General features: G+C 41.6%; 1 protein-coding gene across 1 annotated transcript in view; it reads right to left on the bottom strand.

Annotated features, from left to right (window-relative positions):
* ATP6V1A (ATPase H+ transporting V1 subunit A) overlaps window positions 1-17477 on the bottom strand; it is a 44681-nt gene that overhangs the window by 10814 nt on the left and 16390 nt on the right. The window contains exons 4-13 of the mRNA XM_070741921.1: window positions 16641-16855; window positions 12279-12416; window positions 11528-11679; window positions 10030-10192; window positions 7895-8003; window positions 6620-6742; window positions 6387-6501; window positions 5005-5068; window positions 2593-2796; window positions 1211-1305 (exon numbers count right to left, since the gene is read on the bottom strand). Coding sequence (XP_070598022.1) covers window positions 1211-1305; window positions 2593-2796; window positions 5005-5068; window positions 6387-6501; window positions 6620-6742; window positions 7895-8003; window positions 10030-10192; window positions 11528-11679; window positions 12279-12416; window positions 16641-16855 — 1378 coding nt within the window. The remainder of the gene's footprint in view (window positions 1-1210; window positions 1306-2592; window positions 2797-5004; window positions 5069-6386; window positions 6502-6619; window positions 6743-7894; window positions 8004-10029; window positions 10193-11527; window positions 11680-12278; window positions 12417-16640; window positions 16856-17477) is intronic.

Here is a 17477-nt window from a genome sequence, read left to right on the forward strand (position 1 = left end):
CTTATACTAAGGCAGCCTTAAATATATACCATTAGCACTTTAAGAACATAAGAACATAAGAAGAGCCATGCTGAATCAGGTCAAAACCCATCGAGTCCAGCATTCTGTGTCACACAGTGGCCCACCAATTGTCCATGGGGATCTTGAGCAGAAAGAGAAGGCAAAACCCTCGCTTTCCCTTAACCCGCAACAAATGGTACTCAAGGGAATCCTGCCTGCCTCAACCAACATAGAGGCGGCACATGGACATCCGTTTCAATAACCACCGATACACTTGGCATCCATGACTCTGTCTAATCCTGCCTTGAAGCTATCAAGGCTGACAGCTGTCACAACCTCTTCTGGAAGTGAATTCCATAAATCAATGACCCTCTGGGTGAAGATATATTTCCCTTTATTTGACTTAACTTTCAATTATCCTAAGAAGCTCTGTTAGCTGAATCCCTTCCTGGAACAATTATAGCAACAATTATATAGGAATTTGCAACTACTGTGCCTATCATGAATAGAACCTTTTCCCTTTGTGGATTGGTGATGTTATACGACCAACAGCATAGAGATAAGTGATGTTTGTCCTTTGTTAACAAGCACACCAGTAACCTAATACTAATGTTATTAAGAACAATATAAGAAAAAGATAACTAACATGTGAAAACTCTTAATGAAGGAGCACATGGAGATGCTTCCTTTGACTGAAAGTCCTGTTAGAAAATGTCATTTAAGTAGAATGCCACTTATAGTTCCTTCAGCTTAAAAGAGAGTATATCAGCTCCTCAAGCAAGAATGTGAACAGGGCTCATCAAAATCTTTTAAGTCAACATTAAATTAATAATATTATTACTTTTATCTTAATACATTAACTATAACTTTTTAAATAATATATATTAATCCCAATCACATCACATCTCATTTTATTCCTAGGTTTAACATGAATTAAAAATATAGCAAATAGAAAACAAATACCGCAATCACTTTACCACTCTCACTGATTCTTCCTCTCTAAATTCAATTCTGAAGTTTAAGAGTAACTACTATTACTACTACCACAAAGAGAAGCAGTAACAGTTTCTTAATTAACCTGTTTGAAAGACTATTTTTGCTATGTATCAACTGAAACAGCTCTGATTTGAAGAGAAGAGAAAATTGGGTGATCTGAAAAAGCAAAATAAAAGGCTGCCCATAGCAAAAATCCAATTCCCCATGGCCTTACCTGTCATATGGGGTATAGCCATTCTGTTGCAGGAAATCATCTTTAATGAGCTTGGCAACTTCCAGTGTAATTTTGTCTGTTTCTGCCAAAGAAGCCTAAAGTGAAAGAGAAGAAAAAGTATTTCAAAAGAGTTATCTGACCCAGATAACTAACCCATCAAAATTTAAGAATGGATTATCAATACATCATGGAAATCTTCAGAGAAAAATATTTACAAAGCTTTTTCCTTACTTAGACATCTCTCTCAGTTGGCAAGAGAACAAAAGCTGCTTTAATATTAACTCTGAAAATCACTTTTATCAACCATATTACAGATAGTCCTTGACTTATAACAGTTCATTTAATGACTATTTGGCACTAAAAAAATGCTACTTATGACCATTTCTCACACTTGATTGCTGCACTTGACATCATGTGATTTACATTCACATGTTTGATAACTGACTTATATTTATGTTTGCAGTGTCTTCTGACAAGCAAAGTCAAAAGGGAAGCCCAATTCACTTAACAACCATGTTACAAATTTAACAACTGCAGTGATTTAATTAACAATGGTGACAAGAAAAGTTGTAAAATGGGACACAACTCACAATAATTTCTTACTTAGCAACAGAAATTCTGGGTTCAATTGTGGTCGTAAGTCAAGGACTACCTGTAAGTCAAGGACTCTTCTCTCTAATTGTGTCACCAGTTCTTTCTGGTTACTACTTCTCTTTAAGTCTCCGTAATGAGCAACCGATGATCTGCTTGCTGCCCCCTCCTCTAGCATCCTGAATATGCTACTGTTTTGAAATTCAGCAAGGAAGTGGCCAATATTGATGGTGCACTTTTTAATTTTTTTATTCCACATTTAAGAAAAAATAGGAGCAGCACTATGATATCCATTCTTAAATATCCCAAAATAGTTACTGTGATGCTGAATTCAGCCTAATTTTAGCACCACGGCAGGATTTTAGGATGGATACAAGAACAGGAGATTGATCCTGGCCAAATGCACTAAAATTGATTTGAAAAATGGCAATTTTGAACGATGAATGAGTAAGAAGGGTGAGAATATGTATAGCACCTAGTAGCGATACTAACATTGTGCAAATATTTAAATAGTAAACATTTCATTGTCTCCAAAATCTTGAAACTAGCACTGACACAACCACAAGACAACATCTTGGTTCTGAACACATTTTCTTAAATCTCATCTGCAAGTATCTCATCAGATTTTCAAAAATTGCCAATTGGTATAGTTTTAAGATTTGTTTGTTTGTTTCCCTTGGAATCATTTTAATAAAAAAAACAAAGCATTTTTTAACTAATTAAATAATAAACTATTCCAAATAGCTTCAGCTATACAAATCGCTCTACAGGAATAACATTCCTTCACTCACCTTCCCCACCAACTGTACAATCTCTGCAAGATCCTCCTCTTCCTGCAGTATCTCTTTTGCTTTAGTCCTCAAGGGAACAAACTCAGGGAAATGCTTGTCATAGTATTCATCCAAAGCACGTGTGTATTTGCTGTAGCTAATGAGCCAATTCACAGATGGAAAATGTTTACGTTGAGCAAGCTTCTTATCCAAGCCCCAGAATACCTGTCCCAAAAGTAACAAAATGTCAATGAACATCCTTAATGAAAAAAAATTGCATTTGCCTCAGAGTACTTCTTCAAGAAAGTCAGGTCCACAAGAAGGACATGATTTCACATTTGAACCTTAAAAGCATTCTATGGACAGAGTAGGTTAAACTCTCAGGGTGCAGTTTGACTAAGAATAGCCAGGAGTTTCAAAACTCATTGAAAAGGAAATTGAATACACTTTGTTCTGTCCAGATCATTAACTTGTGTCTAATAGCTAAGAAGAATTTTTTAACATTAAGGGCATAGCATAAAAGGTTGCATGACAAGCTCCCAAATTAAAAATCAGCAAGCATATCAATTTTGTTTTGTTCACTTCTTCATTTTGTCAATGTTAGCCATATCCAATCATACTTTCTGCATGTGTTTTTTTTAAATATTAACTATTTTGCTAGCATTTTTCTATCATTTTTTTCTATCGAATGTTTTTTTCACTTCCCCAACATATAGTAGTGGCCTAAATTGTGGAAGTCTTTTGGGAAAAGTGTATTTTGAGATTTGATGGCTAATAACACAGCTTGTTTTTGGAGTAGTACCATAAAATTATATCAATGGAACGATAGTTTAATCAAGAATGTAATACAACAAGGTTTGTTCAATATTTGTATTCTATTAAAAGTTATAACCAGAAAAATGAAGTACAACTTGCTTATGTTGATATGAGGTAGCTTTCTTTCATCTGATTATAGCCAATGAACATGAGTGTTTAGAGAGCCAATCAGTTGTCATCTTGTTTGGGCAATAAACCAATCAGAGCACAGTAGGATTCAGTTATTGATGCCATGTACTGAAGCTGAAAGGAGGACATTTGTCAGCGTTATGTGATCACTATCAAATTGGTTGTGGTTTTTTGTGTTCTTTCATTTAGTGAGCTTGTAAAACACAATGAAATTAAAGTAATGGTGCAAGAGTTGACTGGTCACCCAGAAAGTGATGTAAAATAGTATTATTAAGTGAACAAGGCTACAATTATAAAGTAATTAGAAGAAAAATAGGTGGAAACATAATCAAAGGAGGCATTTCTTAGTTTTTGAAGAGGTATAAGGAGACTCAGTCACTACAAAACCACACTGGTAGAGGCAGGAAAAGGTGCACAACAGCAAGTGATAATAGAAGAATTAAGAGACTGTGCCTACGTCACAGAAAAAAAGTCTCCAGAGAGGGGCGGCAATCTAATCTAATCTAATCTATAAATAAAAATAATAAATAAATAAAATTATCTGGGTGTATACAAATGAAATGACAGAATGCAATGCAAAGTTGAGTGCAGTCTGTTTGGTGGGAACTACAGGAATTTGGCCTAAAAGCTAGAATTCCACCAAAAAAAGCCACTTTTATCTCTCAAAGGTTGAAAAGACTAAACTGGGCTAAAATCCATGTTACCTGTACAGAGAATACATAATTTTATGGTACTACTCCCAAAAAAGTGGCGTTATTAGCTACCAACCCTCAAAAATACTGTACACTTTCCCCAAAAGGTTTCCCTAATTTTGGCCACTACTGTTGGTTGATGATGTACATTACATTTTGAAAAAAATCATTATTTTCAAAGTATCGTAATTCACATTTATATTAGAGTCCAGTTGTTTCTGTACAGGCATGAAGCTGTGTCATCAGATTGCGTCAATTATCACAATTCGTTTAGAACAGTAATTGAATCATTTCCTCCAAAAAAGAAATAAGCATTTGAGATTAATATTGAACTGTGTCAGATTAGGTATAAGCAATATCAAAAACTTTTGCCTATAACTGAAGATGAAGAAAACACCTTTCCTCAGTGCTATTCTCATCATAAGATCTGGTCTGTTAAACCAAAATTTTAAAAATGAGTTGTCTCAATATAAACTGGTACAAATGATGCTCAGAATATTACAGAACCATTGTCAGAAGAAGCAGAATAAGAAGTTCCTGGAAACCTGGACAGCAAACTAGGTACCTCAAAACCAGAATAGTAGCCTGTAATTAAAGCATATGGTGAATCTGTGCATTTTCTGTAGGCTGGCCACACAAACTCATGTGCCTAAATATTTATAAACATATTAAGAATGACAAACAACACTTTCATCTTTTGTAATAGTCTTTCGTAATAGTAACAGACTTACCAACTAGATTCAAGACGTTTTTATTAAAGTTTACATTCTAGTCAGAGAGCAGAATTATTGCTTACCTGAACAATACCCAGGGTAGCAGAAGTAACTGGATCAGAGAAGTCACCACCAGGAGGAGATACACTGAATACAAATAGGAGAGAGAAAAGATGGAAAGGGGAAATCACAATTATTGGTAATACTTACATTAAACCAGTGTTCCTCAATTATTTTCTGTCCCGTCCCCCCCCTCCAGGAAGAAGTAAACATTTAGCACACACGCCCAACTCCCTGCCGGGATGATTGTTGACAATATTCAGCACATTTTAGCTGAAAAAACTCAAGCGGCTTATCAGCGTCATTGGGGTATAATGTGTTTAAGTGACGCCTTAATTTATTTTGCTTCATGCTGTCTGCTGCCAACATTTTTAGACCCAGTAAACATACCCGGTCTTTCCTCGTCTCTCACCGTAGTCACAATGAAACCCAGCACTACATACGCTTCATCCTGTTTCCTCATCTTAGCTTTCGGGAGACTTACGTTTGTATCATTATCTCCGTCTCTCTCCTCCTTTCTTTTCATCCCTGTTAAATATTTTTCCATGGTGTCTCTTAAGGGTTTGTTATCTCTACTTCATATCTCCTGCTCTGTGCTGTGTGCTGTTGTTTGGTGCAAAAAACCCTACTCGCTGTGGCAAAAAAAAGCCCGTTCCTTGGGGTTATGTGCACCCCCCTGGCATTGCTCCATGCTATCCCCCAGGGGCCCCCATCCCACTATTTGGGAAACGCTGCATTAAACTGAGAAGGACCATCAATTGTATAGTATGTTTCCAATTCACACTTTAGACTTGAATTTCCTAATTAAATGCATCTTTTCAAGCAGAATTCTGAGTTGCCAGTTTAATGTTAAGAATGTTCCATTGAAACCTCCAACAAACACTGAACTTTTAGCTTTGTGCTCTCTAGCGATCTTAGTAAAATCACCAAAGAAAAATCCTCCTCAATCACAACAGCGGTTGTCAGAAATGATATTATCTTTATAACATATATTATATATATGTTTTGCCACTAAAATTATGGGGGTCCCCACCAATTTTAATTAATTTGTGTAGAATCTAGGTAAAGACTAGGTTGGAAAGATATTGGGAAAATGAATATTTAATCAAATATAAATGGGCAGAGAAAATATGATTTATGACTGTAGTTCCTAAAATGTAACAGAAACATTGCACAGTTCATAGAAAAGTGAAAAACTATTTACAGTATCAAAAAAATGACAACTTTAACAAATGTGCAGACTGTTCTCTATAATGCTGTCTTGAAACAAGAAATGTCTTTTTTATTTATTTTATTTATGTACCACTCCCCATGATCTCTTTCAGAAGATGGTTAGATAACAGACCATAGTGCAAAATAATACACAATGTGCAGAAAAAGAACATCTTGTCATTAATATACTCACGCTCCAACTATGCTAACGCTTCCTTCTCTCTCTGGATTCCCCAGACACTTCACTCTACCAGCCCGTTCATAGAAAGAAGCTAGGCGAGCACCAAGGTAGGCTGGATAACCACTATCTGCAATCACCCAATAAAATGGAAGTTAGCTTTTCTAATGACAAGAAAATTCAAAATTTTTGAATCAGTTCCCCCCCCCCCCCCCCAAAAAAAAAGTTACAAAGAAGAAAATACATACCAGCAGGCATTTCAGCCAGCCGCCCTGAAATTTCTCGAAGTGCCTCAGCCCATCGGGAAGTTGAGTCAGCCATCATACTGACATGATAGCCCATGTCACGAAAGTACTCAGATAGGGTAATCCCTACAATCAATAAGGATTACAAGTCTAATATTACATAGAAAGAACTTCACCTGTAATGGCTTATGAGAAATCTTTCAGAAGAATTCCAAAATCTAAGATTTGTATTACAACGTACAATTGTCAGGCATACAAAAAATATTCAATTGCTCCTTTGAATTCTTCCTTTTCTTCCTTTTAATTAAATGCTGGAAACAAAGTATGTGCTTCCCATTTTGTTGCACATACCTAAAACCAGAAAAGGGTCACGTATGTACAGGACCCTGGCACTACACATTGGATGCTGCTGGCCGTGATTTGCTGGATGCCCTCATTTGGTCTAAAATGCTGAAGTGCTTAGGGATGTCTATAATTTACTTCTTCTCACCAACCATTGTACTGTATCTTGGAATTAGCTTTCCTTAGTTTGCATTTTCCTTGAAATGGGCTCCTGTTTTACAATACAAAAATCCTTAAGGAATTGTTTTTGTAAGAGGGACCTTCTTTAGCCATGATTTTTAAATGCCTATTTGCTTAGGTTTAGCTTTGTGTGAAAAAAAAATCCCTTTAAGGGATTTATACGGAATAACAAGCAGTTTAAATCTGACTCAGTACCTATTAGGAAATGAGGTGCAATCTTATAATGGTATGTGGGAAAGACTGTGGGAGACACGGCATAAAGATGCTGCTTAAGGAACAGAAAAGAGACAGCATAGACCACAGCTGTAAAATGGGCAGAGCAAGAAGCTCGGAAGGGAGCTTCCTAAAATCTTGGGCTGTAAAGGTGACAGCAGAAGAATTATACTTTGCAAGATTGTATTAAAGTAGTTTTACAATAATGTAGAATTAGCTTATCTACTTGTGTTTCCTGTCTGGTCTATAACTAATGACCTCAGTGTCTTTAGGGCCTCTACAAAAGAGATAACAAATTAGATCTCTATAAGGTTCCCTTGCTTGCCCAATCCGCTTCACTTAGCACTAAGACACTACTATTACAGTTCCGTTTTTATTCTACATTATGGCAGTTCTTGAGTGTAATCTGTAGTGGCATAGGTCAAAGGTAAATTTACAGGCAAATTGTTATAAACACCTTTTGAAATAGAGAAAGCCAGCAATATCTAAAAGACTAAGAAACAAGCATTAAATCAATACCATATTTGTTTCCACATATCTTACCAGTGTAAATAGATGCTTCTCTGGCAGCAACAGGCATATTGGAAGTGTTTGCTACTAGAGCAGTTCTCTTCATTATACTTTCTGTCTTACCATCAACTTCCATAGTCAGCTACAAAGACCCCAAAAAAATGGAAACAAAAGGGTATTAGTTTTCTGAAGGAAAAATACAGTAGAAGTAGATAATGGAATAGTTTTGACCACCACCACCCCAACAATAATGCAAAAGACACAATATTTTTGCACAGATTTTTTTTTAAAAGGTTGATAGGCCAAATTTAAGATACTGAATTATGGAAATATAACAGGTTCAATTACCCTCAAATATCAGCCAAATATCCCTAAAACCATTTTGATAACTGTCTAAAATTCAGTTCAAGATGTATAGAGATTCAGAGGGGACTAGATAAAGTGAACCGTAGTCTATTTAACATTCTGCTAAAATGATTTTGTTAGTATTTAAGTTATCATAACACTTTTGTTTCTTTTCTTAAATAAGAATTATCTTTAAATTCATTTCATTTAAATCTCCTTTTATCAATAATCTCAAATCAAGATAGCAGAAAAATGAAACAAAGCAGAAAAATAAAACAAAACAAAAATACACCAAAATTATTTTGGACTTTTTACCATTTTTTAAAACCAGATTTTTAAAACTATGTCACATTTTGAATCAAGTTGGGGGCTTTTCCTGGACTTGGGGACTGCACATCTGCTTAACAGTTTTGGATTTATAAAGGTTGTAAAGTATACAATGATGTAACTAGAGAATGGTAGTGAATGTGGTGGTATCCAAGAGCCATTAAAATTTGGTTGGGGCCTCCACTGAAATAAGGTGGGATTACATCTAGCCTACAGGTTGCCCATTAAAATATTTCTGTGAAGGATGTCTGGTTGATGTCGCTGTAACATAAACACAGAAGAATGGGTTTCCATGTTCCCTGTGCTGAATTCTTTGTTTGTGGACTCCGGAGGGGGTCTAAGCCAGTGATGGCAAACCTTTTTTTCCTTAGGTGCCGAATGCATGTGTGCGTGTGCTATCACAAATACGTGAGTGTCCACATCCATAATTCAACGCCTGGGGATGTCGAAAATGGCCTCCCCCACTCCCCCCCGGAGGCCCTCTGGGGGCCTGAAACAGCCCATTTCTCAACCTCTGGTGGGCCCGGTAGACCTGTTTTTCACCCTCCCCAGGGTCCAAAGGCTTCCCTCCCCCATCCCCCAGGAGACTCTCCGGAAGCTGAAAATGCCCCCTGAGAGTCTCCGGGTGAGCCAAAAATTAGGTTCGCCATCATTGGCCTAAGCCGATCTGATTGGTTGGTGAAGCAAAGAGCCCCCCCCGCCCCCCAAGGCCGAGCAGTCACAGCTCTCCTGCCTGTCCTGGGGGAGGGGGTGTTTCACTCTCAGCCACAGCAAGAAGAAGAAGCACAGGGAACTCTCTCTCTCTCCTTCTCTTCTTTTCTTTTCTCTTTTTTAAGGCAGATTATAGGATTAGAAGAAAGGAAAGAAAGAAAAAGTTTCTTAATAAAGGGTGGCATGATTAAAAGCCAGAATAAGTGATAGAAATAAAGGGAATACTAATGTATCACTTTTATTGGATAAAATGAAAGTAACAAAGAGAAATAGGTGGAATAATTGAATAATGATAGACTGTAACTTAATATATTGTATTGTTATTAAAATATATATAACTTGATTGAATGTAATAATAACCTTTAATCTGATCAGTTTTATATGTATTGGAATGTATGGTACTCAGTTGCCACACTATTTACACACTGATTTGACATTTTTATAAAAAAATAAAAACTCATAAAAATGTTTCTGTGGCAACAGATTCTTAAGGAAACTCTGCCCATATTTTTTATTTAAAAATTTTCCATCTTTTTATTTAATCAACAAACTTCAAGTAGCAGAAACAAACATGTTTGAACAGCTCATAAAACCAATATAGGTATTTCAATTATCTTTTTAACGGAACTAAAAATCCAGTATATTTTTGGGAAGGCTTTCAAAAATGTTTTTGATTTTTTCCCCCTTGGAAATCAACATAATTGCTTAAATTAAATTGTAACATGGAGCCAGAACCTGCCTCCTGAACTCTCATTTGCACAGTATTGCCAACTCCCAGTACCAACCTCTGGAAAATCTCTGAGCACTTCTGACATTTCATTTCCTCGTTCACCACAGCCTACATAAATAATAACATCACTATTGGAATATTTGGAAAGGGATTGGGAAATAACCGTCTTTCCACAACCAAACGCTCCAGGAATAGCAGTAGTACCACCTTGAACACACCTAGATTTTAAAAAAAGTTCATATTAAATCAGAGGAAAACATCATGGGAACTGTGTGTAACAGAGAGCTTTATAAAACAATTAGCAACTCTATAATCTCACTTGGCTGGCTCCAGCCCATTCCTTTCCCATGTTTTCTAGTTCTTCCCATTCCAGAGAAAACTGCTGTAGTGACTCAACTGATATTTCATCCCAAAAATCTTCTCTCTTCAGGATAAAAGATAAATAACCTGGGCCTATAAAAAGTGAGCAAATTCGATCTTTGTCAATGTAATGAGCCCCTGAAGAACTCACTACTAAATTCCTTTTGTTTGAGTTCAGAAGAAAGTTTTCTAACTTTTCTTACTTCTGGATATATGAGTTGCAGAAAATTTGTTACTCCCTAAGGGCAGATACAAATAAGATATTGAATAAAAGAAGTATTACATCTTTCTTTATATAGATGTATATGTATTCTGGAAGTTCTTTCCGAGGTTTAAAATGAGGACTCAGATATTATTGGGGGCAATATGCTGATATTTGTAAACAATTCAGAGTGCTAAAAAGCATTATGAAACAATATATAAGTCTAGGTGCTATTGCTATTTATAAAAGATTTCACATATCAACTGAATAATTAGTGACAGATTGCATAGAGAAAACCCCCCAAATTCTTTGTTCAAGTTTCTATATTGGTCTTGGGGGTAAAAAAGAAAGAAATACCTTCCATTTAAAACATAAAGTCACTCTTTTCTCTAAAAGTCAATGTTTTAATCTGAAAATAAAATTTACTAAGATTTTATTTATTTATTTATTTATTTATTTATTTATTTATTTATTTATTTATTTATTTATTGGATTTGTATGCCGCCCCTCTCCGCAGACTCGGGGCGGCTAATAACAGTAATAAAACAGTATATAACAATAATCCAATACTAAAAACAGTTGAAAACCCATTATATTAAAAACAATCATATGTACAGACATACCATGCACAAAATTTCAAAGGCCTAGGAGGAAAGTGCATCTCAGCTCCCCCATGCCTGGCGGCAGATGCAAATTTTACAGTGGGAATTTGTTTCATATTTCAATGTTGAAAGAATATGCATGTTTATAATTTATTTTTGTCTTGCTCAATGTTTTTCCTGCCTCATCAGACATACTCCCTTTTCTTACTGCAACTACAGTGGGAGGCAGCCTGGAAATGAGAAATGGCTCTGGGAAATAGCTCACTCGGTAGGCTTTCAGGTTGAGAAGGAATCACATTGTGTTATAAAATAATTGTGATTCATGAAAAAGAAAGAGCATAAATGATCACATTTCAACAAAAAAGCAGTCAAAAATAACTGACACTTACGGAAACAGTGCATCAAGGACTCTCTGACCAGTTAAAAGGGGGTGATTTGAAGGTAATTTTTCTGTGACAGGACGGACCTGACGTACAGGCCAGATCTGGACCATTGAGAATTTTTCCTTCACATCCTCAAACTCCAGCTCCAACACAACATCCTAAATGAAAGCAGTAAAATAAAGATCAATGCAAATGACAGAGGCTGATACAACAAACCTTGTAAATACAAGACTAAAGCTAACTTCACTGGTCAAATGAGAACTATGTTAGTAAAGTGGGGAATGAAGAATTTATGCTGAGCAGAGGTAGGGGAGAACAGAAACAAAGATATATATTTCCATACAGCTATGTCCACCATAGCAATTCAGGACACCATGAAGGCTATCTATAAAGTACAAATAATTTAAAGCTATTGGCTCCATTAATACTGTAGGATTCCACATAGTCATGTTTTTTCTCATCAGAATTGGTTCAGCATTACAGTAATTGCAGTGGAGTATATAGATAAAATACAGATACACATACATAAACCCATACATGACTGTCAGGGAAATTAGAGAGGAATCTATACATTTCTCTAATTCTTTTTATCTCAAACTTGTAGCAACCCTACAATTTAAGCAAGGATTTATAGTGAGAAGATGCAAATAATGGGAGATGTTTTCCCTCCAATTTGATACCACTCTAAAGCATCAAAATCCATATATTTTTTTTAGAACAGACAACAAACTAGCAATTAATTAAAAGAAAAACTTACAGATGCATCATAATTTCCAGGTGGAGCAATGTACGTTATTGTACCTCTGTTTCGTGGAGGCAACATGATTTTGTGCTTGATAAGGGAATTCTCATTCACTAGGCCATAGATATCACCACCTGTAATGTGGCTACCAACCTGCAAATAAAGAGAAATTCTTAAACTACAAATACATGCTCTGAATATGAATGTCTAATATAAGGATGAGTGACACATTGAAAGTCAAACATCACATTCCTTTGAAAAACCTTATACAGTGGAACCTCAAGATACGAACCTAATTGGTTCCAGGGGGAGGTTCGTAACACGAAAGGTTCGTAAGACGAAACATTGTTTCCCATAGGAAAAAATGTAAAGTCAATTAATCCGTGCAACAACAAAAAAAAACACGCAAAAAACCGCTGCCGCCCGGCTGTCACCTTTTAAAACAGCCCGGGGGCTGTTTTAAAAGGTGACAGCCGGGCAGGGGGGCTTCCCAGCAGCCTCCCGAACCCGGAAGTTCGGCAAAAGTTCGGGGTTCGGGAGGCTCCGGGCCGCATTCGCCTTCCTCCGCCACCACCAGCATCCAGCTCTTCCTCCGCTTCTCGCTTCTCTACAAAATGACAGCCGGGCGGCGGCCTGAAAGCTGGGAGGGGGGCGGAATATGGGAGGAGAGAGGCAGCCTCCATGCTTTTCTTTCGGCGGAGCGAGAAGCAGAGGAGGAGCTGGATGCTGGTGGTGGCGGAGGAAGGCGAATGCGGCTTGAAAGCTGGGAGGGGGGGCGGAATATGGGAGGAGAGAGGCAGCCTCCATGCTTTTCTTTCGGCGGAGGAGCTAAGTGGCCAAAGACGTTCCGCCCCCCCTCCCAGCCTCCAAGCCGCATTCGCCTTCCTCCGCCACCACCAGCATCCAGCTCCTCCTCTGCTTCTCGCTCCGCCGAAAGAAAACCATGGAGGCTGCCTCTCTCCTGCCATATTCTGCCCCCCTCCCAGCTTCCAAGCCGCATTCGCCTTCCTCTGCCACCACCAGCATCCAGCTCCCGGCCAAGCAGCCAGGGAAGCCGAGCAGGGCGTGGCGGGGAACATCGGTGCGGGAGGCAGGAGACGGCTGCCGTCACCGCCATACGCGGCTCGGCTTCCCTGGCTGCTGCTCCCGTCGCCCGATCGTCTCCTGCCTCCCGTGCCGATGTTCCCTGCCAAGCCCGGCTCGGCTTCCCTGGCTGCTTGGCCGGGGGGGGGGGCCTCGGCCGAAAGGAGCTGGAGACGCAGAGCTGAACACACCCCTTCATCCCCAAAGGCCGGCCTTTTTGTCTGGGAGGGAAGATGACGTGCCGGCGGCACAGGGGCGAGGGGCGGGAGGCAAATCGCTGCGTCTCCAGCCCCTTTCGGCCGAGCGCCCCCCCCCCCCGGCCAAGCAGCCAGGGAAGCCGAACCGGGCTTGGCGGGGAACATCGGCACGGGAGGCAGGAGACAATCGGGCGACCGGAGCAGCAGCCATGGAAGCCGAGCCGCATATGGCGGTGACGGCGGCCGTCTCCTGCCTCCCACGCCGATGTTCCCCGCCACGCCCGGCTCGGCTTCCCTGGCTGCTTGGCCGGGAGCTGGATGCTGGTGGTGCCGGACACGGGCAATGGGCGGGACAGAGAAGCGGGGAGAATCAGGAGGCTCCTTTGGCAGCTGGGGGCTGCCTGTCTTTGTTGTTTTGGCTGCAGCAGGTGCCAGGCAGCCTCCAGCCGCCCCACCCATATGCTCCTGACAGCCCCCCCACCCATATGCTTCACCTCCCGCCGGGCAAGAACGCTCGGGTGGCAGCTTCTTCTAGATACGGGCGATGAGTGGGACAGAGAAGCGAGGAGAATCAGGAGGTTCCTTTGGCGGCTGGAGGCTGCCTGGCACCCGCTGCAGCCAAAACAACAAAGCCAGGCAGCCCCCAGCTGCCAAAGGAGCCTCCTGATTCTCCCCGCTTCTCTGTCCCGCCCATTGCCCGTATCTAGAAGAAGCTGCCACCCGAGCGCTCTTGCCCGGCGGGAGGCGAAGCATTGGGGTGGGGGGGCTGTCAGCGAGGATGGGGCGGGCAGTGGGTGCGGCGGCAGCGGTAGCGGCGAGGGTGCGTCTGATTCGGGGCTGGCGGCCCCCGACGCAGTGGAGAACATCGGTGCGGGAGGCAGGAGGCTTCTTTTTGCCTGGGAGGGAAGGTGAAATGCCGGCGGCTCTAGCAGCTGCTACGAGCGGCATTTCACTTTCTCTCCCTTGCAAAAAGGCCGGCATTCTGGGATGATGGGGCCGGACTTCCCAGGCGGAAGGCGTGCCCCTCTCCCCGGCATCTTTTTGCCTGGGAGGGAAGGTGAAATGCCGCTCGTAGCAGCTGCTTCCGCGTTCGGCTTCAGGAGACAGCTGGGAAGCGGCGCAGCTGTTTTAAAAGGTCGCAGCCGGCCTGGGGGGCTTCCCAGCACCCCCCCGGGGTTCGGGGGGTGCTGGAAAGCCCCCCAGGCCGGCTGCAACCTTTTAAAACAGCCGGGCCGCTTCCCAGCTGTCTCCTGAAGCCGAACGCCAAAGCCGAACTTCCGCGTTCGGCTTCAGGAGACAGCTGGGAAGCAGCGCGGCTGTTTTAAAAGGTCGCAGCCGGCCTGGGGGGCTTTCCAGCACCCCCCCAAACCTGGGTTCGGGGTTCGGGGGGGTGCTGGGAAGCCCCCCAGGCCGCCTGCGACCTTTTAAAACAGCCGCGCCGCTTCCCAGCTGTCTCCTGAAGCCGAACCCCAAAGCCGAACTTCCGCGTTCGGCTTCAGGAGACAGCTGGGAAGCGGCGCGGCTGTTTTAAAAGGTGACAGCCGGGCTGGGGGGCTTCCCAGCAACCTCCCGAACCGAACCCGGGGTTCAGAAAAAATTTGCCTCTTCTGACGAACTTTGTTCGAGTTACGAACCGGCGTTTGGGAGGCTTCTGGGAAGCCCCGCCGCTTTTAAAACAGCCGCGCGGCTTCCCAGCAGTCTCCGAACGCCGGTTCGTAACTCGAAAAAAGTTCGTAAGAAGAGGCAAAAAATTTCTGAACCCCGGGTTCGTATCACAAGTTGTTCGTAAGACGAGGGGTTCGTATCTTGAGGTACCACTGTACTGACAGAATCAGCAAATGTATGTATGTATGTATGTATGTATGTATGTATGTATGTATGTATTTATTTATTTATTTGATTTGTATGCCGCCCCTCTCCGTGGACTCGGGGCGGCTAACAACAGTGACAAAAAACAGAATGTAAAAATCCAATGCTACAACAGCTAAAAACCCTTGTTATAAAACCAATCATACATACAAACATACCATGCATAAATTGTAGAAGCCTAGGGGGAAAGATTATCTTAATTCCCCCATGCCTAACGGCAGAGGTGGGTTTTGAGGAGCTTACGAAAGGCAAGGAGGGTGGGGGCTATTCTAATCTCTGGGGGGAGTTGGTTCCAGAGGGTCGGGGCCGCCACAGAGAAGGCTCTTCCCCTGGGCCCCGCCAACTGACATTGTTTAGTTGACGGGACCTGGAGAAGGCCCACTCTGTGGGGCCTAACTGGTCGCTGGGATTCGTGCGGCAGAAGGCGGTCCCTGAGATAATCTGGCCCGGTGCCATGAAGGGCTTTATAGGTCATAACCAACACTTTGAATTGTGATCAGAAACTGATCGGCAACCAATGCAGACTGCGGAGTGTTGGTGTAACATGGCCATATTTGGGAAAGCCCATGATAGGGTCGCAACTGGTGCACAAGGCGAACCTGGGTGAACGCCCCCCTCGTCACAGTTGAAAGATGTTTCTCTAATGTGAGCTGTGGATCGAGGAGGATGCCCAAGTTGCGAACCTTCTCTGAGGGGGGTAGTGATTCTCCCCCCAGGGTAATGGACAGGCAGATGGAATTGTCCTTGGAAGGCAAGACCCACAGCCACTCCGTCGTGTCTGGGTTGAGTTTGAGTTTGTTGACACTCATCCAAACCCCAACATCCTCCAGGCACCGGCACATCACTTCCACTGCTTCGTTGGCTGGACATGGGGTGGAGATGTATAACTGAGTATCATCGGCGTATTGATGATACCTCACCCCATGCCCTTGGATGATCTCACCCAGCGGTTTCATGTAGATATTAAATAGCAGGGGGGAGAGGACCGATCCCTGAGGTACCCCACAAGGGAGAGACCTAGGGCTCGACCTCTGATCCCCCACTAACACCGATTGCGACCGACCAGAGAGGTAGGAGGAGAACCACTGAAGAACAGTGCCTCCCACTCCCAACCCCTCCAGCCGGTGCAGAAGGATACCATGATTTCCATCTTAGTGTAGAAAATCCTTTTTCAAATACATGCCAAAGTCTCCTGAAATATTTCAAAGAACCTAAAATAATAACTTACCCGTAGATTTTTCATAGGAGTGAACTCCCATTTGAGATCTCTACTCAAAGCTGTCACATTTACTCCTCTGGGAATGTATATACTTTGAGTCCGGTTACTAATGTCTGTCAAAGGTCTTTGGATACCATCAAAAATGGATCCCATGATACCTGGGCCAAGTTCCACAGAGAGAGGTTTGCCAGTGCGAAGCACAGGATCTCCAACTGAAACACCAGCTAAAAAATGTGTTGAGGAAATTACTCTGGAAAACAGTGTCAAATACAACCTGTGTAGGGATAAATATTTGTCTGATGATGAGCCAAAAGAAATATTGTTAACATTCCAAAGATTCGTTATTGACCATCTAAACCAAACATTGCATACACAATTCTAATACAAGTCTAATAAATCATAATCATAATCATCAATTCATGTTTGCACTTATAATATTCTAAATTCTCCAGATAATGAATTTAATTTTTGTTAATGGATACTATGCACAATAATATTATTAAATGCTTCTACTTTATTTTGTCTTTCCATTACTTTCTAGAGATGGGCTTCAAAATTTTAGCAAGGGGTTCTGTGCCTGGTTGCAGGGTGGGCATAGCCATGGTGGGTGTAGCCTAGTCGGCCTTCTGCACCACTGCGGGGTGGTGGTTTTGCCCTTTCCAAGCTCTGGAGGTCTATGGAGGCTGGAAACAGGCCCATTTCCAGCCTTTCCAAACTTCCATTAGGCCTGTTTTCCGCCCTCCCTGAGTTTCTGTGCGCGCCCTGCACTTATATACATCCAAAACAGGCTGTATGGGGACTTCTGGGAGGAGCAGAGTAGCGTAGGCCACCAGGAGTGAGATTTGA

Source organism: Erythrolamprus reginae, chromosome 2 (assembly GCF_031021105.1).
Source record: "Erythrolamprus reginae isolate rEryReg1 chromosome 2, rEryReg1.hap1, whole genome shotgun sequence".
NCBI lineage: Eukaryota > Metazoa > Chordata > Lepidosauria > Squamata > Dipsadidae > Erythrolamprus > Erythrolamprus reginae.